The 25,050-nt window shown below is 37.6% G+C and overlaps 1 protein-coding gene across 3 annotated transcripts in view; it reads right to left on the bottom strand.

The window, feature by feature from the left end:
* Positions 1–25,050, bottom strand: part of INO80 (INO80 complex ATPase subunit) — a 132,650-nt gene that overhangs the window by 64,254 nt on the left and 43,346 nt on the right. For all 3 annotated transcript variants that reach the window (XM_082618417.1, XM_082618418.1, XM_082618419.1), the window contains exons 8-21: positions 23,250–23,303; positions 21,421–21,624; positions 18,320–18,515; positions 17,356–17,423; positions 16,059–16,268; positions 15,493–15,573; positions 14,527–14,622; positions 7,968–8,027; positions 7,387–7,529; positions 6,136–6,220; positions 5,056–5,173; positions 4,048–4,133; positions 1,217–1,384; positions 854–987 (exon numbers count right to left, since the gene is read on the bottom strand). In XM_082618417.1, the coding sequence (XP_082474543.1) occupies positions 854–987; positions 1,217–1,384; positions 4,048–4,133; positions 5,056–5,173; positions 6,136–6,220; positions 7,387–7,529; positions 7,968–8,027; positions 14,527–14,622; positions 15,493–15,573; positions 16,059–16,268; positions 17,356–17,423; positions 18,320–18,515; positions 21,421–21,624; positions 23,250–23,303 (1,703 nt within the window). The remainder of the gene's footprint in view (positions 1–853; positions 988–1,216; positions 1,385–4,047; positions 4,134–5,055; positions 5,174–6,135; positions 6,221–7,386; positions 7,530–7,967; positions 8,028–14,526; positions 14,623–15,492; positions 15,574–16,058; positions 16,269–17,355; positions 17,424–18,319; positions 18,516–21,420; positions 21,625–23,249; positions 23,304–25,050) is intronic.

Below are 25,050 nucleotides of genomic sequence, written 5' to 3'. Positions count from 1 at the left end.
TAATAAAGGTAGTAGATTATAATACAAGTTCAAAGTGGTCTCATTTTATTTCAAAGAAGCACAATTCTAGCACTGAAAGTTGCTATATACTATATTAAACAAAAAGCACTACAACTCTGGTCTGTTTCCCCCTGCCCATCTAGTTAAGTATTAGCCTGGAGCTATCACAGACAAAGAATTCTTAAAATTAAACCCAAGAAATGTGTCTCACTTTCAGTAACATCAGGCTAGATGTTGTTGATGATTATTTTGAAAGTACTGTTTATATTGTTTCTCTACAGAAGCAGCGTTCTAAATCTATGGTTCTCAAGTGCAGGTGTGCACAAGAATCCTTTGGGAGCTTGTTAAAAAATCCAGAAGCCGGGGCCACCCTCACTCGGAAGTGCAGAATGTACATACATAGCCATTTTCTGAATGGAAGTGGTTTCTAGCATATTACCATTAACAATCACTTCACTTTTACCAAATCTGTGACTGCTGATTCTGGGAAGAAGATAAATTTGATTAATTTGAAATCCAATCAGTTCTTCCACAAGTGCTATTCCAAGTGTATAAACCATCACAAAGCAATTTCAGTACTGAGACAGAGACATTTGCTGATCTCTCTTGGTACAAGTACATATTTGCACACAGGTGCACATTCCTCACTCAGAAAGGCAACTGGAAGCGCCAGTTAAACTCCTGAGAGTGCACAGATCCTATCACAAGATCCCTCAACAAATAGTTGTCCACCCATTGCTTAAATACCTCATTGTTGTGGAACTCACTCTCAATTAAATTTATCTACTAAGCCACAAAACCCCAAATTATACAAAAACACTCTTAGAACAAACAGATATTAATATTTGCTCACCTGTCTCGTGAATGGTTGAAGACCCTGATCTGTCCATGACGGTAGATAAACTTTGAAATCTGGTATGGCTTTAGGGAAATATGAAATGGAGACCAAGTTTCTTGTCGTTCAAATAACTCTGGGTGATTACACACCTAACAGGAAAGGAAATGATAAGACAATATTGTCATGTGCAGACATCACTCTATGAAACGATGGAGGAATCCCAAACCCTGCATGTTTACCTTTATGAATATATACTTTCCCATTTTCATCCTTTTTTAACTGCCTTTGTTTATTTGGCATCAAGGCAAGATAGAGCCTTTTTTCTTGAAGTGGGTTAATAATAGAGACAACTCCAAGGCAGCTGACCTAAGCTCTTACCTTCCTAAACTGCATGACCAGATTCATGAGGCTGCTGGTGGTTGTCTGTGCTTGCTGGGTAGAGCCCATAGAAGACTGCAATAAATCCTCAATGGAAATTTTGTTCTTTAGTGCCTGATATAGCAGCTTCTGTCGGCTGGTCAGTTGGCAATACATTAGAATCTCAATCTAAAAATCAATAAGGACATTTATATTTTGAAAACAGTTTGTAAGATAACTCAGTATCAGCGTAAAGTTGGAAACTCATGCAAGGCAGATGATGATTGAAAAAAACAATATACATATCTCTAGAAACTCAGTATCTCTATAAACCTGTGATATGGCTAATTATCCAGAAAAATGTGCCTTCTTTGACCCTCTTCCCTTGTCACTCACTCTACATGCTGTCCCTGGGCGACCTCTTCCATTTCTAATAACACCAACTACCGTCCATCACAGTGACTTGCAAAAATATATTTCCCAACATCCCCAGCCCAATATTTCCAACTACCTACCATAATAGTATCACTCAGAGTCTGCAGCAATTGCATTTGTGACATATCAGAAAAAAATTCTCTTTCACAATTTACTTAATTCATTAACAGCATTATCACTCAGTTGCCCAAACAGAAACTTCAGTCAGCTCTGATTTTTTCTCTCTCATACCCCATGTTCTATCATTTCCTAAGTCCCTCAACTCAACCTGGAAATCTACCTCTAACCACCTTTTCTGACCATTCCCATTGCTTTAATACAGAATCTCATCATATCTAATCTATACTGCTATTACTGTGGGAGCTTCCTGCCTCTAGTCTCTCCTGGTTCCAAGAAACTTTCCATACAAATCTTATAAGGTACTCAACTGCTGAAAAACCTTCAATGTAAGTTACTGCCTATAGTAAAATATTAAAAATTCTCCTGTAGGCAGAGGCCTCCCATAATCTAACTCACCATATTATCCCAATCTCATCAAGTCCTCCTATATATATTAGCTACAACAGTCTGAATAATGTTTGCCAAACATGCTACCTATTTGAATATTGCTCTACCTTTGTTCACTCTTGTTGCTTAGCACCCCCTTCCTACCGTATTTTCCTAGTAAATGCCAACTCATCATTCCAGATCTAGCTCACATGTCATCTCTGCTTTGATGCCTTCTCTAACCTTCCCTAATAGAACTACTCCCTTATCTATGTTCCCATTATATTTCACATGGATAATCATTGCATATCTTATGATACAGTACTAGCTATTTATGTATTCATCCCCCTTGGAAATCTGAACAGAACCTGGAAGCTGCATCTCTACGGACCAGCTGCTGGCAGACAGTAAGAGTTCAATAATACTACTGAACTATACTACAAATACTATTGAACTATACTATAAATACTATTATTTATTATATTATAAATAATATACTATTTAATTAAGATTAGAAACATTACTGATGTTTAAGAAATTTATACTCTGCACAGTGGTTAAGAACCATGTCTTCTGATCACCTCCCTAATGACCACTAAATAACAGACATTATGATATTGCTATTGTTTTTAAGCTGTTTCTGATATAAAAGCCTTAAGGATCCATTTTTTTATTAAGTATTTTCTTTCTATCAGGTACACATCTGTGTGAACTGCTATTCAGTTAAAATCAGCCAGTTTCACAAAGCAGCCATAAAGATTTTTTTAAAAGGAATAAAACAAAAGTACACTTCTATTCCTCTCTTTGAAGGTGTACATCTCCACCACAATCTTGTAAGAGAGTTACTAATTTCAAAATGATCCAGTCTTCTGGCAGTGACAGAGAGAATCACCTGATATTATCAAGAACCTGGAAAGATGCCTTTTATATAGACAGCAGAACTGTGAGGAACAGGTGCGATCTATGGGAGATGGGAAAATACCCCAAAGGACTGGGAACTGGGTGAAAAAAGAAGGAAGGAGAATATGGGGAGGATTCACAAGAGATAACAGAAAACTACAGAAGTCTGGTAAGATCCAAAAAAAGATTATTTATAAACCAAAATTACTGACTTTTTATGAGAAAAAATATTACAACCCAAAGCACATTAAACTTCTAAATCTATCTCTCAGTCTGCAGAAATACAGGAGACAGAGGAACATGTTAGACAACACCACAATGATGCAACCAGCAAAATCCAGTATGTGGAAAAACTCTACAGGACAAACAACTCGGTTTCTTCAACAAAGAATTGCAAGGGGAGAAAAAGTAGGGTGGGACTAAAAGATGCTTAAGAGACATAGCACCCAAATACTATGTTCCGTGGACCTTGCTTGGATTCTGGTTTCAAAAACTGAATACTTTTTCAAAGAGAGAGAAAGAAAAAAGCATACACAAAGACAACTGGGAATATCTGAGCACTGACTGGATATGTGATACTACAATGAAATAACTGCCTTTTTTAGTAGAGGTGATAATGATATGTGAATGTGTATTTTAAAAAACACCAAATCTTTTACAGACACCTATGAAAATATTTATAAATGAAACAAAAGACATCTGGGATCTGCTTCAGAATAATGTAGAGGGGTGAAAAATGGTCATGATTGATCATTTAAACTATATGGAGTTCATTATGCTATTTTTTCTACTTTTGTAATGTTTCAAACTCTCTGTAATAAAAAGTATAAAACAAAAAGAAGAAAGAACTATTACTTGCCTTCATTATTTGACTCATTTTAAGTCTTCTTTGACCCTCTCAAGTTTAAAGGTCTCCTATCAATCAAACTAATTACCCTTCAAGTAAACATTTACCAAGGAATTTCTTTTCACCCTGGAACCCTAGGTTGGTGCCTATTAAGGCATAAACTCACAAGGTCTTCTTTCCTTACCTTGTCAGACAATTCATTTTCCACATCTTTCTTGATTCTCCTCAGCATAAATGGCTTCAAGATCATGTGTAAGCGAGAGAGTTGATCTGAAATGCCAGGAGTCCCACCGACAAATAATACATTATATCAATTTAACACAAACAAAAGAAATATCATCACCACCCTTCACTAAACCATTCTAACACCTTTTGGCTTAATGATTTTCTAAAAGAAGCCTGCAACAATTGCAAGGAGGAAGCCAAGGGATCTGAACTTTCCACAGCACCTTCCTGGAGTCAATTGTGCAAATGCATTTTGCTCTCATTTACTCAAACCAGTAAGGATGGCTTTATTTTTATTAGAATTCACCTTTAGAGTGTTTTAGGAACATTCTATCAATAATAGGGTTCTCAGACAGGTCTAATGCAAGCTACCTGGGACTCCCAGTGTTCCCCAAAAATCATTTTTTCAAAGTATATCAGCAAATTCACAACATGTAGTATAAGAAATTACTTAAGAACTTTTCTAATAGATAGTAGGTGGCACTTCATGTTATGTAATAAATACCTCATAACTCTCTTAAAATATTAGTCAAGAGGTAAAAAAAACTGATAAACAAGGTTAAAAATGTTTACAGAAGAAACAAATCCTAATATATAGCGAAAATAACAAAAATTATCCTTCTAATATTTTCTGGTTTTATCACAGGCAAAAAGTCTTACCCCATTCCACAAAGAATATAAAATTTTTCAGGATCTACGTGGAAAATGAGGATTTCGTAATCCAAAATGTGAATTTTGCCTGTTCTGCCTTGATTAGTCAACACTAAAGGAACATCACCTGCATTAGTCCTTTTTGGACTCTTTTAAATATGCACAAAGCACATAATATTTTAAAAGAGAAAAAACTTTTCTCTCAGATCCTTCTATGCATACCAGAAGAAAAATTCTTTACATACAAGAAAATACAGAATTATGTAGTTGCCTACACTAATAGGCAGAAAGAATGAAAGTTCATAAAAGTACTCACTCTCATCTATGGCAGATTTGTTTTCAGCATGGCTCTCAATGTCCTTGGAAAACCATTCATTAAATTCCTCATGTGAATCAAATAATGTTGGCATAATGAAATGCAGCAGAGCCCAGAGCTGGAAACAAACAAAAAGCAAAATAACTATAGAGCAACAAAACGACAGTATGTGAAGACAGGATGAGAGTTTGGAGAAAGAGTGAAGTTGCAGGTCTCTGTATCTGTGTCTAGGAGCATGTGTATGTGTGAGTAAGTGAGAGAGAATGAATGTGTAAGCACACTGCCTCATCAACCAACTCTAATTCTATAAGGTACTATAGCAAAAAACTATTTTTCAATTAATTTCCCACTGAAAGTCTGAAAGTGCAAGTCCTGCTCAGCTTGTGCAGTGAGATAGTTTTGAAGATCTTATATAAAGATCCATTCCACAACTGAACACAGTCTGAGGCAGCATAACTTGCTAATAATAACTCTAGATCAGGGGTCAGCAAATTACGCCTTGTGGTGCCAAGTCTGGTCTGCCATCTATTTTTATAAATCAAGCTTTATTGGAACATAGTCACACCTATTCATTTATATATCATCTATAGCTGCTTTCACATTACAATAGAAGGTTGAGTAGCTGTGCAGTGACTATACGGCCTATAAAGTCTAAATATTTATTATCTGGCTCTTTACAGAAAGTTTTCTGACCCCTATTCTAGAAGATAAAATTATCTTCCCCAAAGAAAGAATTTTAGCTCCTCTCAGTGTCAAAGAATATTACCTTTTTATTCTAGTATAAAAATATCTCTGCATTAGATGAGTAGCATTCTTAATGTGATCACGATTTATTATATAAGTAACCAAGGAATAAAGGAATTTATTTCCCTTTTGCCAGAGAATAAGAAAACAGTAATGATGTCCCCCCCCAAAAAAACCACTTAGGGCAAGCCATGGTCAAATTCTTCCTTTTATGTGGGGATTGTAATTTATACAAAGCCGTAACACTCCAGGTAGGCATGGGTAAAGAATTTTATTCTGTGTTGGAGCCACTCTGTTTAATGCAGACATAAAACTGAGGTCTTTACTAGTGCCTACCTCTGCCATGGTGTTCTGAATGGGGGTCCCAGTTAGCAAAAGCCGATTCCGACACTGAAACTGCAAGAGTATCTTCCAACGAACACTGTCCAGTGAGATGAATTACAAATTCCAAGTTAGCAGTAAATAATCACCCTATTGAGACCCCTTATTTCTAAAAATGCTTTTCAAAAAAATAACAAACACTCAAAATCAAGTATCAATACTCTACCATGAACACAATTGAAAAATATTACTCAACAAAGCTGATGACAGGAAATTTCAAAGGAACTGACTCTATACTGAAAACGTGGTATTAGGGTATATATATAAAAAAGCCCTCGAATAGCAGAGTAGGATCCTTTCTGGCTTGATAAAAGTCCTCTACTACCTTTGGTCAGTTTTGTTCATACAGACCATATAATTATAAAGTATTATCTACAGTAGTAGGTTTTTAAATTATTACTCTATGCGCTTCCAGTGTGAGTTTGGAGGGAGCAATGGAGAGAAAAAGGGTGTGAGAAGAAAACGCAAAGTGAGTCTACTGCTCCTGGCCACAGGAATGCCCTACTTCAAAAGAGTAATATATGAAATAATGCTCTTTAGAGGCTGGAAAGTTCCATGGAAAATACCATCCTGCCAGTTAACATGGACTTCTAAGAAAGCCCTATGGGCTCACCAAGAGTTAATAAAAATCCATCAAACCCAAGGTCTAATACCACTGAGTAACACTTTACAGCCAAGCACTCATTTACTATTCAGTTTGGGAACTTAAAGGTATTAGAACATTTTAAACATGTAACTTCCAATAAAAGGATTCTTGGGCGTCTAATAACCATTCAGGGACTAGGATAACCTTCATAAAACAGTAGAAGCTACAATCCACATAATGTAACATTCTACTTCCTACTAAGACCTCCTGTCTAAAATAATCCCTGAAGCAAAGAGCAGACACCCCTTCCTCCACAGAAAGTTTCCTTGAAGAACAAAAATCAGTTAAAATGCCATAATTATTGAATAGGGAGAAAAAAGCTGAGGAAAATCTTTATACTCTAAACATTAATATGCATATTCCATGAAAATGCAAAAGAGAATTTATGCCTTCTGGTCAGATATATAGCTTATGAAGAGATCATAAGACCATATATAAGCCATATACCATGTTTTCAAATCTCTCTGATCTTCATTCACATGTGTGTGTACATGAGACACACATATCTATATATCTATACATCCTCAGTCCACAGACTTTATTTCTACTACTCATGTTACCTGGAACTACTCTTGAGCGCCTGAGCCTCATCCAATACCATGTACTGCCACTTGACTCGCTGGAAATACTTTACATCCTGCACCACCAGCTGGTAACTGGTGATAACCACATGGAAGGGGGCATCCTGAGTGTAGAGGGTCTTCTGTAAACATAAGAGGGCAAGGGTGAAAAGAGATACCTAACAAGTCATAATAAGACAATGAGGAATGGAATTTATTTTCTAAGGCCAAGAAGTTTAAGATAGCTCTAAAGATATACTTCTCCAATGTAGATGTGCAGTGAATTAAAAGCATAACTGTTTTGAAGGTAGTTACCTTAACCACAAACCTTGTTAAAAACTAGTCTTCAGCTTATTAAAGAAAAAAGCTCTTATTTAATCCTGGACTTCAAGTCCAGCTGATTGTCTATAACAGGAAAAGCATTGTAAAAGAAAAAAAGTACACTTGCCTAGTGTCCAGAAACATATAAGAAGATTTTATGAAAGTGAAATTACTCAAATCAACTGGAGGAATAATGACTGCACATATGTGTGAGCATGTATATGTGTGTGTGCATGCGTGTACAGTAAGCTGAAAGTTACCTGACTCCAGAACCTCCTGATAACTTTTCTATCATGAGGATTTCCCCAATATGGTAGCACCTGAAAAAAGGACCAATATACAGATTATTTCCTAGTGATAATCTTAAAAGTATCATCACAAATACGTTATTCAGAATGATTTTTTAAAAACCTAATAGAATGAATATAAGAGTTCCTCTTCTGTCACTGCCGCACTAGGTGCTGGACTAGCACTCCTCCTACTGACCAAGTTAAAATACAGATACAAAACATTTGTTTGAAGGCATCAGAGAGCTACTGAGCCAGTGGAGAATTATACAGCCCAGATCTAGAAAAGAGAGGAAAGCCTGGCATCTGGAACACGTTCCCCCAGTGGGTGCTGATCCTTCCCAAAAGTCTGAGTTGAGAGGCTAAGAAACTGAAAAGTTGTTTTTGTTTGTATTTTTTTTAAAAGGAGACATAGGACCCACAAAACAAAAACTGTAGTTCAAGGAGGAGGGATTCTGATAACCACCCACCTCCCTGGCCTTAAGTTGGGAATCAAAAGATAGATACACAGGGTTCCCCGGTGGCGCAGTGGTTGAGAGTCTGCCTGCCAATGCAGGGGACGCGGGTTCATGCTCCAGTCCGGGAAGATCCCACATGCTGCAGAGCGGCTGGGCCTGTGAGCCATGGCCACTGAGCCTGCGCGTCTGGAGCCTGTGCTCCGCAACGGGAGAGGCCACAACAGTGAGAGGCCTGCGTGCCGCAAAAAAAAAAAAAAAAAAAAAAAAAGATAGATACACACCGGTAGTAAAGGTAAACTATACATACACTTGCTTTATCAGGTACTGAATCCTGGTTTCAAATCATCTCACTTCTTGACTAGATTAAGGGGGCTTTGGATTATTATTGCCCCAGAAAAAAAATTACTATAGGCAAAAAAATCCACAACAAAACCCCAAACACACATTAATCCTCTCTCAGGAAGAAGAAAACAGTATCCAGAGCCCACAATTATCTCTACAATTTTTCCTATACAATGTCTGGCATTAAAACAAAAACAAAACAAAACAAAAAAATCAAATATGGAAAGACTAGACCACATAACTGAAAACCAACATGAAATATAGATAAAAGAAACAAACCCACAGGAGATCTAGATAACGAAAATTTTAGAAACAGACTTTTTGAAAAATGCTAGTTTGGGGCTTCCCTGGTGGCGCAGTGGTTAAGAATCTGCCTGCCAGTGCAGGGGACACGGGTTCGAGCCCTGATCCGGGAAGATCCCACATGCCGCGGAGCAACTAAACCCGTGCGCCACAACTACTGAGCCTGCGCTCTAGAGCCCATGAGCCACAACTGCTGAGCCTGCGTGCCTAGAGCCCATGCTCCACAGCAAAAGAAGCCACCCAATGAGAAGCTCATGCACCGCAATGAAGAGTAGCCCCCGTTGCCACAACTAGAGAGAGCCTGCATGCAGCAACGAAGACCCAACGCTGCCAAAAAAAAAAAAAAGCAAGTTTCTTCATTGAATTAAAAGATTGAGAATTTCAGTGGTATACTAGAAACTATCAAAGAATCAAAGGGAATTTTTAGAACTGAAAAAATATAATTAAAATTAAGAATTCAATGACGAGGGCTTCCCTGGTGGTGCAGTGGCTAAGAATCCACCTGCCAATGCAGGGGACACGGGTTCAAGCCCTGGTCCGGGAGGATCTCACATGTTGTGGAGCAACTAAGCTCATGCACCACAACTGCTGAGCCTGTGCTCTAGAGCCCGCGTGTCACAACTACTGAGGCCCATGTGCCTAGAGCCCGTGCTCGGCAACAGGAGAATCCACTGCAATGAGAAGCCCACGCACTGCAACAAAGAACAGCCCCTGTTCGCCACAACTAGAGAGAGCCTGCGTGCAGCAATGAAGACCCAACACAGCCAAAAATAAATACATAAATAAAACATTTATTTAAAAAAAAAAAAAAAGTAGCCAGAGGGGGGCGAAAAAAGACACATAACATACAGGAAAACAACCATAAGAAGTAGAACTGGAAAACAAAGAACATCTTTAAAGTACAAAATTTTTTTTTAAAATTAAAAAAAAAAAAAAAGAATTCAGTGACGAGTTTAACAGCAGATCGTACCAGCTGAAGAGATGATTAGTGAACTAGAAGAGAGGTCAGAAGGAAATATCCAGACTAAAGCATGGAAAAACAAAAGAATGCAAAATTCAGCACTTTTCTGTGATGTTTCTAGGTGTGACTTTCATTCTTTTTATTGTTATGGGGCTCAAAGTGCTTCTAGAATCCGTAGCTTGATGTCCTTTGTTCTTTTGAAAAATGTCAGCCAAATGGAAGCACAAACATGCAAGGAGGAATGAAGACCAATGAGCAATGGGTATGTGAGTAATATGAATAAATCTAAGTAAGTTTTAAATATATAAATAATGTCTTCTGGGGTTTAAAATATAAAATACATACAAAAACAACAGCATGTAAGTCTAGAGAAGGGGGATGTAGTTACAGTACTATACTAAGGTCTTTGTACTGTCTGGAAAGTATTAACAGTACTAATTTATATTACTTTTGAAAAAGTTAAGGGTGCATGTGGTATTCTCCTGGGTATCTACTGAATAACAGAATGAATATATAATTAGCAAGTTTTTTTTATGTTTTTTTTTTTTTTTCCGGTACGCGGGCCTCTCACTGTTGTGGCCTCTCCCGTTGCAGAGCACAGGCTCCGGACGCGCAGGCTCAGCGGCCATGGCTCACGGGCCCAGCCGCTTCGCAGCACGTGGGATCTTCCCAGACTAGGGCACGAACCCGCGTCCCCTGCATCGGCAGGCGGACTCTCAACCACTGCACCACCAGGGAAGCCCTATAATTAGCAAGTTTAAAAGGGGAAGAAAAAAAAAGGAATGATAAAATCTAATCAATCCAAAAGGAAAAAAAAGTAAAGATGAACAGGTTAAAGAAGTAGAAAGCAGGGACTTCCCTGGTGGCACAGTGGTTAAGACTCTGCACTCCCAATGCAGGGGGCCCGGGTCCGATCTCTGGTTGGGGAAACAGATCCCACATGCATGCCGCAACTAAGGAGCTGGTGAGCCGCAACTAAAGACCCGGCACTATCAAATAAATAAATAAATATTTTAAAAGTAAAAACTAAAAAGCACAAACACAATAACAACCCTATTTAAAAAAAAGAAGTAGAAAGCAAAGAGCAAGGCAGCAGATTTAAACACAATATATCAATAATTACATTAAAAGTAAGCACAGATATTCCAAATAAAAGGCACGAAATACACCTTAAATGTAAGGATATAGAATGGTTAAAAGTAAAAAGATGAAAAAGATACCATGCAAATACTAACCAAAAGAAAGCTATTTAATATCAGAGAAAATAGACTTCAAGGCAAAAGTCTTAAAGGAGGAATTTAATAATAATAAAAGGTTCATTCACCAGGAAGATAAAATTATAAATTTGTATACATCTCACAGCCTCAAAGCAAAAACAAGAAAACAGAATGGATAAATCCATAATTGTTGTAAATATTAACACACCTCTTTCAGTCAGTAATAGGAGAGGCAGACAAAAAAATCAGTAAAGATACAAAAGAGCTGAACAAGTTAACAAACTTGACCTAATCAACATATATACAACACTGTACTCAACAAGTGCAGAATAACTATTATTTTCAAACACACACAGGACAGTTATAAAAACTGACCCTATGCTGGGCCATGAAAGCAAAGCAACAAATTTCAAAGGATTAAAATAATAAAAAGCATGTTTTCTTATCAGTGGATTTAAGCTATAAATAACAAAAAGATAACTAGAAAATCATCCTTTGTGTAGAGAGTAAAAACAACACTTTTAAATAACCCATGAATCAAATAAGAACTTACAGTAGAAGCTGACAGTATTTTGCATTGTAAGATAATGAAAATGTGACACATCAAACCTTTGGATGGCTATAGTCATGCTTAGAAAGCAATACCCTTAAATATACATTAGAAAAAGCTGAAAATCAACAATCTAAGCTCCATCTCAAGATGACAGAAAAAGAAAACAGTTTACAAAAAAAGTAGACAAGAATAATAAAAGAGCAGAAATAAATGAAATAGAAAACATACAGAATAGCCAATTTCAGGAATGAAAAGTGGTACATTAACTAGAGAAAAAATGTAAATCTTATTTCATGAGGAAAAGGAGGAGGTCAGAGGCACTAATCATACTAGAACCATAAAATGAGTGTTACTCAGACACCTGCCAAATAAAATAAACTTTCTGATGTTATCATCATAGATCTAAGTATCTTTTGAATGTAACCAGACTATAAATCTGAGCAGAGTCTACTTCTAACTATGTTCTACAGGGAAGCAAACACATTTCTGACAATTTAAAGGAGTAATGGTAATAGAAACAATGAATCAGTAGAGCAGAGGTCATTAAACTTTTTCTATAAGTGGCCAGATAGTAAGAATTTTAGTTTTGTAGGCCACACAGTCTCTGCCACAACTACTCAACTGTGCTGTTGTACTGTGAATGCAGCCATAAATAATAAATAATCAAAGGTGTGGTTGTATTCCAATACACATGTATTTAAATTTCATATATCATTTGCTACGAAATATTCTTTTTTAATCAACAATTTTAAAAAGTAAAAACTATTCTTAGCTCATAAGCTGCACAAAAGAACACGTGGTAGATTCCTCAAAAAAGTTAAATATAAAGTGACTTAGCAATTCCACTCCTAGGTATATACCCAAAAGAACTGAAAACAGGACAGGTGTTCAAACAAAAACCTGTACATGAATGTTTATAGCAGCACTATTAACAATAGCCAAAAGGAACAACCAAAATACCCATCAACAGCTGAATGGATAAACAAAATACAGTATACCCAGATAATGAAATATTATTCACTATAATATTATATGTTATAATATTATGACTGAAATATTATTCAGTCATAAAAGGAATGAAGTGCTGATACATGTTACACAACATGATGAACCTTGAAAAACCTACTAAGTGAAAAGCAGCAGTCAGACATAAAAGGCCACATTCCAGGTATACAAAATATTCAGAATAACCAAACCACAGAGACATAAAGCAGATTTGTGGTAGCCAGGGGCAAGAGGGAAAGGGAAATAGGGAGTGACTGCTTAATGGGAAGGAGATTTCTGTTTGGTATGATGATAAAATTCTGCAATAAGATAGCAGTGATTATTGTACCACACTGTAAATGTACTTACTACTGAATTGTACACTTTGAATTGGCCCACAGGCCATATTTTACTGACCCCTAGACTAGAGCTTCAAAAGGAAACTCCACATGCAAATGAAAACTCAGTTCCGGGCATGGGTATAAAGTCAAAGGAGAGGTACCAATGATGTAAGTAGTACTACATTGCCATCTATCGGCCAGTGAAGGAAATATTGAAAACTTTAGTGGTTTGGAAGAAAATTTTAAGACTTAATTTCTCAAGCTCCTAATTGTTTGACATGTACTAAACGACAATAACAACAACAAGAAAGCAGAAAAAAGATGAGGGGCTCCTTATTCAATGTGAAAAAACCCTAGAGAAAATATTCAATAAATTGCCTTAGAACGATCTCACCTCCTTAGAAAGTTAAGAATGAGTCAGCCAAGCTAAAAGCCATATACCTAATGTGCCTTGTAAACCGTTCCTAAATCTATTAATTCAGCCGCAAAGGTGGGGGCCACAGACACAAAGGTGCCCCAAAGTGGAATATCCCAGACACGTCCTTATTCCTTATAAAGTATAAGCCAGAGAAACACCTCCCATGACCTCTTAAATTGCATGGAACCCATGATTATTATGGAGACCCAAGATCAGAGATCATGTCAATATCTCTTGATACGTATCTCCAAAAAATCCTCCTTACCATGCAACTTCATTATCATTATATTCCTTTAGGGACAAAACAAATAGTTAACTCATTTCCTTCTTTTTACTTGCAAATAATATAAAAAATCCTATCCATTCTTTCTTACATCCCAACAACTCTGCATAATTAAACCCTTATTTAAATCTTGTCCATACTTGATGCAGCATATTTCCCTGCTGATCACATCCTACCTAAATCTCAATTCTTTTCCTCTGAATTAGTTAAATGCAACTTTCACATTATCTACCTTAGACGTTATAATCTGGACCAAGACTGAAGAGCTGGCTTGGGAGTGTCAAGAAAATAGATAATCTATGAATAAATTTGGGGGAGAGGAGTGTGGACAACAATGCCATAAATTATAGTATATGTACCTTGATTTATCAAAACCTATATTAAGCCAGCAAGGTAGACATTTTCTATTATGGCAGTACAACTAGGAGCTACAATTCATGTGGTCAATGCAGCAAATCACTCAAACTGGACTTTGGCTTTCTCATAAAACATAAGGATGTAATACGCTCTCTTATTGCTCCCATCAGTAACTTTGATAGGAAATGTATGCAAGGTTATTTTGAAAAAAATGCAATAAATTAAAAGCTATTATGAGCAATTAAGTAAGTAAGGCAGCAAAAAAGGAGTCAGAAAGTTTCTTTTAAAAAGCAAGAGAATTTTGTTGATTTTTACCTTAAATTTAGGAACAAATCTAGTAAACTCCTGGTGCCAATTGTTAAGTGTAGAAGCAGGTGAAATTATTAAGAAAGGTCCCCAAATGTTCTCTCTCTGAAACAGAAAAACTGGGTCAGCCAACTGCAGGAAAACTGAAGAAATTTAATTCAAAATTATAATTAACCACAAGAGGAGTTTAAGAATAGGAGATGCATTACTACAAGAGAAATGGTTCGTATCCCCCATACCTGCACACTCAATGATAATATCCTATGTTAAGAAAAATAATATTCTATGTTAATAACACAGGCAAGGAAGTTGCTCACACACACCCTGAGAAAAAAATACCAAGCAATTACTCCCCACCCATCCTTACAGGTCCTAGTTTATATCATTCACAAAGCACTTATGACATACTGACTTGTACGTGTTGCTTCTCCTTATACTAGATGATCACAACTATTTTACTATTATTTAATTGGTATAGAGTTTTCTGCATTTTTCAAAATGCTTTCACGCATTTCTTCTCATTTAATTCTCACAAATTTCCTGTAAGGTAGATAGTATCCCCACTTTGCAGAAGTGGAAACTAAACCTCATAGAGTTAAAGTGAAGTCAGGTCAAAAGAGGCTAAGTGAATTGTCCAAGTTTACACTGCTAGTAAGCACAGAGCTGAGGTGTGAAACCAGGTCTTCTGATCTAACTTAACTACGGTGTTTTTGCCACTACAGTGGTGGTTCTCTACAGAAGTGGGAGATGGAGAATGAAAACACACATGCTTAGAAACTGTCCTAGTCTTCTTGAAAACCAGAATGTTTCACCACACTGTATCACCCTGTAAAGGCCTTGAAGGCAAGGAGCAAGTCCTACTGTCTTGGTATGCTACAGAGTCTAGCATACTGCTTGATAATGGCTGATTCTCAATAGAAAATGACCCTAGGATGGAGAGATAGGAAGAAGAAAAGACTGCATGCATCTACCCACCTCAGCCAGATGGGCAAGGAGGGCAATGCTCTGTACTGTCTTACCAAGTCCCATTTCATCGGCAAGAATGCCATTAATACCCTGGAAAAAAAATACACATAGTCAACACCTCTCACATTGCATTACACAGGGTTCAACTTACTGCCAAAAAGAACTACCCAAAATGTCAGACTTGTTCAAATGAAAGTGACTAGAGATACCAGCTTCAGCACTATTACTCCTGTAATGATTCCTTTTGCCAATTCCACAGCTACAACTCTGAATCATGAGACAAACACGCCAAAGCCAGTTTTTCAGCTAATCTAATCCAGGTACAAATGCAATCAGGTTTATTACTAAGACTACTTAAGACAAACTTTATACATGAGGCAAATAATCCCCAATAAAATCTCCAGGTTAGAAATATGGAGACATCTTTCTGATTCTTGTCAAACGATAAAGCTTTTTAAAAAGGATGAAATCTAAAACATTATCTTGTGCTCATTTCACAATACACTGAACCAATGACTTTAGGAAAACAGATAACAAACAAAACAGAGTGGGTATGATATAGTTCTAAAATTCACCTGTTCATAGAGATTTGCCAACCAATTCATGCCTTTCAGCTGATAACCTTTTAATTTGCCATTAAAAATTGTAGGCTGTGGAATATCCTCACCAGCCCGGATAGATGGGTTTGCCAGGCTATAACTCTCCCCAAACCCAGTGCCAGACTTGTTTGCTGCCCGTAGGGCAGCTGCTCGACTTTCTTTTGCATCTTCATCGAATGACCTTGTCTGGAAAATAAAAATATTTTAGAGGAAATATATAAGAGGAAAATAATTAAATTCAAATAAAATTCATAATGCCAATATAGGTAACTTGTGCTAGTTGGAACAAACTTTCTGATAATATAATGTAATATATTACATGTAAGCCTAATACACTTGACTCTTGAACAACATGGGTTTGAACTGTCTGGGTCAACTGATACATGAAGTTTTTTCACTAAGTATGTGCAAGAGTACTACTTGATCCTGTGGTTGGCTGGATATGTGGATGTGGATCCCTAGGTATGGAGGGCTGACTGTAAAGTTATACAAAGATTTTTGACTGCAGGGTGGGTCGGCACCCCTAACTCCCAGAGTTACTCAAGGGTCAAGCGTAAAGTATATTACTAATATTTTAAAATTATTTTAACAATTATATTGAGAATACACTTTTGATAGACAGGCACTAAGCCATATTACACAATTACTTGCTTCATCAGTGAATTTATTAAAGATTTGATATAAAACCTGTTTGATTGGTTGGGGTTGGTGAGGAATAGGTTGAGTTTGTCTCTATCCTTGACTTGGACCCTGTCAAAGTTACACAGGGGCTCCTATGCAGTATATTAAACTGTATTTTCCTTACTTAATTTGATCTAACTGCAGTTTCTTTCTGATTTCATTAAATGTCACTATGTCATGAACAAGCAAGTTATTACTAAAGTGAAAGAAGGTGCTAACTTAGCAGTTTTAACACATGATACCACTTTCTTAACAAGCAACAGTGTGGACTTTTTCACTAAACCACCATGATGCACTTCATTCTGTATTACCCATGATTACCAGGGAGGACAGAAGAAAAAAAATAGACAAACTGTCTTAGCGTCAATCAACACATTCTTAAAGCTCAGACAAGTGAATGCTCGTTTCCCACCTTTCCTCAGGTATTCCTCTATTACTCTAAAGTAAATAGAGACACCCCCCCCAATGCAGTCACATACACACGTACACATCCATTAATGTTTTTAACTGAAAATATGATTAAGATTAAAGGAAGACCACCTAAGTAAAAAGTTGTATTTCCAGGGCCCAACATTTCATTTTTAAGACTCACCCGAGCCTGATGAATATGGTAAGCATTTTCAGCATTCTTCAGGGCCTGGGCTTTGAAATGGTTACTGTCTGAAAAGGGAAACATGTAGATTATAACACCTCATTAACTGATCTCCTTTAAGGATGCAATTTATACTAGCATATGTGGATCCCTGATGCCCACATTCTATTTATCCCTAAGTTCACACAGGGTGAGGGAGAAGAAAGGCTCAAATTACTTGACAGAGGTAAGGACCTGGAAGTGGCAATGAAGGCAGAGGGCTGCCATGGTCTCTAGGAGCCAAAGCCAGCTCACAAAAGTCACCAGGAGACTGAGCCCCAGTCTCCCAATCCTGCGTTTCTTGCACGAAGCAATGACGAAGCCAGGAAAAGCAAGACAATGAGGATTCAAAATTGTAATATATTTATACCGGGTGAAACTATTCCTAAAGAAGAAACAGAGACTGTGTAAATCCCAACATAATCTGAAGCACTCTCATTTTCTCTTATTCTTACTCAACATGATCTTGACCACTATTCTCTATGAACTTCCTCTCAAACTTTACCCCAATTCCTCCCTCTCTGTGTGGTCACAAAAATACCAAAACAGTCTCTTCTCATGCTTTACTCACATCACCAAGAATCCTGTTATGTGAGAGATGATTTTCTCTAATTAGATATGTTCACTGAATTCTTCTGATACAATACCTTTTATTTCTGCTAACAAATCAACACACAAAATATTTCCAAATTTGCAAGATCATATAACCACACCCTTTCCTTTTCAAATTCTTTAATAAAAGTTTTTTATATGCTTATTTTATACAAACATTCACACTTTCCCTACTCCAATAAAATAAATTCCCCTTTTGATCAATATTACCTATCGATCAAGACAAAACTTGCAAGAATTAATGATGAGTATAACCTGAGATATGAAAAAATTTGGGGTATCTCCTTCCTCCCACTCCTGATTCAGGACTCACCATAATCCTCCTGTGTGATGTTAACTACAACCCCTCCACCAATGTCAATTTGTCTCTGTGTAGAACTATCTTCCAGTTTCCTTAAGATTTCTTCCTGGATCCCATCGTGACCCATGTCTCGTTTGCGACTCATGAAATGGGCATACAACTCTGTCTGGGTGATGAGGAAGTTCAGTTTTCGCTGCTGCCTCTTGGCCTAAAGGCGAAAAAAGATGAAAGTGAAAAGAGTCAAATCACCAATCACATACAAGGGTAGTCAACAGAACTCACTAAACCTATACATAGTTTGCAAACAATTCCTCTACAAATTCTTTACCTTTAGAAAGGTAAAAATTGCTAATGAACAAATTTTATTATAACTAAGTCAGTGGTACTAAAAGCAAGGAATAATCTTCATTTATAGCCTAATAATAACCTATGTTTTACTCTCCTTTACAAAATAAAATTTTTTTCCATTAGGCTTCCGTCTAAAATGCTTATTTCTTTACTGTATTACTTTTCTTTAATGGCACTGAGATACCAACTAAATTCAAACAACATGCTTTACTTAATAACTTGGGTGATAAATACACATGTACAGCTTTATTTTTAAAAACATAAATGTGTTCAAAACTCTTCTTTAACACCAAAAGGCAAAATAAGTGACGAAGAGCTATAAATTATTCTGAAAGTCAATGCAGGAGGTATCTGAGAATAAGAAGTCCATGAAAGGGGCTTCCCTGGTGGCGCAGTGGTTGAGAGTCCGCCTGCCAATGCAGGGGACACGGGTTCGTGCCCCAGTCAGGGAAGATCCCACATGCCGCAGAGCGGCTGGGCCCGTGAGCCATGGCCGCTGAGCCTGCGCGTCCGGAGCCTATGCTCCGCAACGGGAGAGGCCACAACAGTGAGAGGCCCGCGTACCGCAAAAAAAAAAAAAAAAAAAAGAAGTCCATGAAAAAAAGAAAATGCTCCCCATAACAGCCTACTGTTCATCTGTTGATAATGATAGCTATAAAACATGAATATAGACCAAATACAAAAATCACAAACACATATACCTTTTTTTTAAAATATGAGAAAGCTAAATTCAAAGTGCCTCTGAAATAATCTAGTAAGAAAAATAATCATTATGTCAGTAAAAATCATTCTTCAAGATAAACAATAAAATGAGTAAGCAAATGATTCAAAAGACTGAATTATATGAAATACAGCACATACAATAAATACCAAATAAAAGAATCATTATTCTGCATGAACTATTTTATAATAAAATTCATATGAAGTATACTTGATTTATCCTTGATCCACCTCCACAAAAGAAAAACAACAATAAAATAAGGAACATGGCCAGGAAGGACATAAGTCCCAAAGTATGCTACACAAAACTAGACTTTCTCCTTAAGGTTTTATAACACTTTAGCCAAATTCAGATTAGAAAAAAAAATCTGAGAGTTTGAGAGAAAACTGATTTATTTTCATAAAGGATACAGATGTTCATGTTCTAAAGCTAAAGTACTGTCAAGAAAACCCTTCTAGGAACTTCCCTGGTGGTCCAGTGGTTGAGACTCTGTGCTTCCACTGCAGTGGGCACGGGTTCATTCCCTGGTGGGGGAACTAAGATCCCGCAGGAGGCCGGTGTGGCCAAAAATTAAAAGATAACCTTTCTAAATTAAACCATAAAAAGTAACATTTCCTTTAACCTTAAGGAAGTCAACTACTATGTGTCTAAATGAAGAAGGCAAATTAAGGGAACAAGGATACATCAAAAATGTCTTAATTAAAAAATTCAGAGAAAAAGACACATAAGTCAAAATAATCACAGATGAAAGTCTCATCAGTTAGCTATCAACATAATTGAGAAAATGTCTCACAAATCTAGATCATAAGCCAAGTCAGTTTCAAAACTTCAAGATCTGTGACTAACTCAAATGCCTCTAAACTCAGTGAGCAAATATTTCCATTAGCATCAAAAGTTTACTAACTCAATAATACGTTTATCTTCCATGCAAAGAAACAAGTCACCCAGGGACTTAAGAGAAGTGGGCAAAATCCATATTCCCCCTCAAAGCCATGCGACAGGAGGGAAGACCAAGAACTCCAAAGAGTCTCCACGGCTCTGCTTTGACAGGAGTACTACCTATACCCGAAAGAAAACATTCAATCCTGATTCCCTTCCTTCTCCAGACCTCAACTGTCCTTCCACTCATCCCAATGGGTTTACCAAGGGCAACATAATAACTCTGTCCTCTTAATCTCTCCTCTTGCTTCCCTGAATAATACTCTCAGCTGATATCTCTTAGCAAGAGAACTGACTGCAAGTTAAAACAGAAAAGTAGGCAGCAGCGGGTGGGGATGGGGGAGGTGTCTCAGAAAACTGAGCTAGTTGTCCATTGTCCCTATCTGGCCCTAAATTTGGCAACCAGTCCTCATCTTCCAACAAATCGAAATTACAGCCAGCATCTGGAACCAAGCCCAGATAAGCTCTAAGCTGTTTTCTTTTTCTTTCATTCCTTTTCTTTTTTTGTGGGGGGGGGGAGGCTGGGGAAGGGTGTCCTCCAGAAATATTCAAAAGAATAAGGCTACAAAGAATGGAGGAAATGGGGATTTCCCTGGTGGCACAGTGGTTACGAATCCACCTGCCAATGCAGAGGACACACGTTCAAGCCCTGGTCTGGGAAGATCCCACATGCCGTGGAGCAACAAAGCCCGTGCGCCACAACTACTGAAGCTCGCATGCCTAGAGCCCGTGCTCTGCAACAAGAGAAGCCACCACAATGAGAAGCCCACACACCGCAACGAAGAGTGGCCCCCGCTTGCCGCAACTAGAGAAAGCCCACGTTCAGCAACAAAGACCCAACACAGCCAAAAATAAATAAAATTAAAAAAAAAAAAAAAGAAGAAGAAGAGAGGAAATGAGCATAAAAGAGAGGTGAAGGCCAGGGAGAGGGCCTTACTAAAAGAATAAAAACAGAACTGGTTTACGGGACTAAAATCACTATACTCAAAGTTATGTCTTAAAATATGTTTTCAACCATTTCATTGGTTAGATTTATAACTTATGAAATGCTAACCAATATGGCTGCAGCAATTGTGGTTTTCAAAATTTCATGCTATTGCCCTACCTCCCGCATTTCTTCATCCAACTTCCGCTGCTCCAAGGCTTCCTTCTCTGCACGTTTGCGGTGTTCTTTCTCCACCTTCTCATACTTCTTCCAGTATAGAAGCATTTCCTTGGTGAGGCGGCGAGCACGAGGTAAGGTCTCCTTACAGTTTTTCTGGGCCTGCAAGGCAGCTCGACGCACCTCCTTCATGCATTGGTGGGCGAGCTGCAAGTGACAACAATGTTATCACAATGGAGGAGGACCAACACCGGGGCCAGTTCTCCCTGGACGCTAAACCACAGCATCCCTCAACCTGTTCAGGGCATATAGTCCTCCTATGGCCACATCTTTTTCTCCCTAATCTGATTAATGTCTCTATACAGTCCCGTGAGCCAGTCCCAGACCACAAAGTAATATCAGGGATGAGAAACCTATAGACACGTTGCCTTAGAAGATGAAAAAAAGGTATAATAACCTAAGATGTTCTGGGAAGTTCTGAAATATTATCATACACATTAATAATAAAAGCTTTCGGGAATTCCCTGGCCATCTAGTGGTTAGGGCTCTGCACACTCACTGCTAAGGGCCCGGGGGGTTCAATCCTTGGTTGGGGAACTAAAATCCCACAAGCCGTGTGGCATGGCCAAAAAAATTTTTTTAATAATAATAATAATAATAACTGTCAGTGTTTATTAGATGCTAGGCACCATTCTAAGTTTAACATATATTAAACTAATTCATTCTCCACAAAAACCCTATGAAGTTGATATTTTATACATAGATGAGGAAATGAGGATGAGTAACTAGCCCAGGGAAACACAACTAGTAAGGTTACCTCATCTAATTCTCACAATACCCAAAGAAAGTTGCATTAATTCCCTCTAAGGGAAAGTATTAATACCATCATTTCTTAGATGAAGAGACAGCACAGGATGACTGCATGATTTGCCCAAGGAATTAACAGTAGGCTATGGTCTTACCCCCCAAAATTTGAAAACCAGAAATGCGAGGAACAGCAATTTTATTTTTTAAATAGATTGAAAAAGAAACGAAATTGAGTTATTTGTAGTGAGGTGGATGGACCTAGAGTCTGTCATACAGAGTGAAGTAAGTCAGAAAGAGAGAAACAAATACCGTATGCTAACACATATATATGGAATCTAAAAAAAAAAAAAAAGGTTCTAAGGAACCTAGGGGCAGGACAGGAATAAAGACGCAGACGTCACCACCTAGAGGGGTGGGATAGCGAGGGTGCGAGGGAGGGAGATGCAAGAGGGAAGAGATATGGGGACACATGTATATGTATACCTGATTCACTTTGTTATAAAGCAGAAACTGACACACCATTGTAAAGCAATTATACTCTAATAAAGATGTTTTTTAAAAAAAGAAAAAGACACAGACGTAGAGAATGGACTTGAGGACACGGGGTGGGGGAAAGGTAAGCTAGGACGAAGTGAGAGAGTAGCATTGACATATATCCACTACCAAATGTAAAAGAGATAGCTAGTGGGAAGCAGCTTTATCGCACAGGGAGATCAGCTCGGTGCTTTGTGACCACCTAGGGGGTGGGCTAAGGAGGGTGGGTGAGACACAAGAGGGAGGGGATATGGGGACATATGTATACATAGAGCTGATTCACTTTGTTATACTGCAGAAGCTAACACAACATTGTAAAGCAATTATACTCCAATAAATATGTTAAAAAAATAGATTGAGAACATTTAGAAACTCTCTTAAGTACTATTAGATTAAGTATCAACAGGTCACAAGAGACAAGAGCAGCAACCATAGATCTAAATAATAAGAACACATTCCAGCAAAACATAAAATGGGAAATATAATCGTACCTTGCGGCTATTGGTGAGAAACAGGTTACGAGCTGAAGCTTTCTGCTTGTTGGCCTAAAATAGTTAAAAACAATATTTAGGATTCTTTTTTGAAATACGATTGTGTAGACTGGCACCGTACTTTACTGATCTCCTCAAAGATTAAAAAATAAAATGCCAAACCAAGCGTAGTCAAAATACATTACTTCTTTCAATTAAAATAAAATACATGACTTCTAAGAGTCACTCAAATGTACCAACCCAGAACCACACATAAAGCTCCTAAAGCCTCATTAAAAAAAATAAACTGGTGTTGTATCTGCCTTAAATTGAGTCTTCTGTATCCTTCTGGAAAGAATTTAAGCTATATTTAAGGCTTGAAGTGAAGTAGGAAAATGTAACAACATACCCTAATCCTAGCACCACCCTGATTAGAACACTGCTTTCTAGGGCCAGTATTCAAAGAAGCTGCGACAGCAGGGCAGTGACACAAAACTCATTAGGAGAAAAAGGTAAACTAGCTTCTTAGTTTGTGATTCTAGCCCTACCTCCAGCCAAGGCAAACCCACTGCCACCGTTACTTAATTTTTACTACCACCTGACCTCATCTTCTTCAACAAAAATTCCAAGGCAGAGCTAACACAAGATGACTCAGCAGCCCACAACCAAGTCTCAAGCTGCTTACTATGTCTACCACTTCAGTTAAAAAAAAACTAGCTTCAATAAAGAAACCTGATTTTAACCATGATGGTCCATTTATCTGATGTGGGAAAGAAGAGGCAGAGCTGAGTGGCTCTCTGACTATTAAAGAGATCTCCCCCAAGACTGTAAAGAAACAATGGGTGTGAAGTTATACAAAGGGCCTGAAAGCCAGTTCTATAATAATCCCACCTCAGACTGTCTGATTAAGGGAATTTTTAGGGCTTTTAACAAAAACGTTCTCTAATTCTAAAGCAACTATTGCCACTTTAAAGATAAAAATCTCAAATATTCCCACTGAATTCCTTATCATCAGAGGGCATCATCTGAAGCCTCTTCACTAAGTATGAAACAAGTTTTTCTGTAACTTTTCCCATCACGAATGTTCATACAAAGTCAACAGGCACACGAAAAGGTGCTCAACATCACTAATTATCACAGAAATTCAGTCAAAACAAAAATGAGATATCACTTCACACCTGTCAGAATGGCTACCATCAAGAGGACCACAAATAAATGTTGGAGAGGATATGGAAAAAGGGAACCCTAGCATACTGCTGGTGGGAATGTAAATTGGTACAGCCACTATGGAAAACAGTATGGAGGGCCCTCAAAAAACTAAAAACAGAACTACCATATTGTCCAGCAATTCCACCCCTGGGTATACATCCAAAGAAAATGAAAACACTAAGTCAAAAAGATACACGCACCCCAATGTTCATAGTAGCACTATTTACAATAGCCAAGATATGGAAGCAACCTTGTTGTCCAACAACAGATGAATGAATAAAGAAGATGTGATACACACACACACACACACACACACACACACACACACACAACCCGGAATATTACTCAGCCATAAAAAAGAATGAAATTCTGCCATTTGCAACAACATGGATGCATCTAGAGGGTATTATGCTTAGTGAAATAAGTCAGAGAAAGACAAATACTGTATGTTATCACTTACATGTAGAATCTAAGAAATAAAACAAACAAATGAATATAACAAACCAGAAACAGTCTCACAGATATAGAGAACAAACGAGTGGTTACTAGTGGGAAGAGGGAAGAGAGGGAACAAGATAGAGGTATGGGATTAACAGGTACAAACTACTATGTA

The sequence above is a fragment of the Mesoplodon mirus genome (assembly GCF_964341445.2).
Source record: "Mesoplodon mirus genome assembly, chromosome: 4".
Lineage (NCBI taxonomy): Eukaryota > Metazoa > Chordata > Mammalia > Artiodactyla > Ziphiidae > Mesoplodon > Mesoplodon mirus.
Note: the sequence above shows the minus strand (reverse complement) of the source record. Positions and strands in the feature narration are given on the sequence as shown.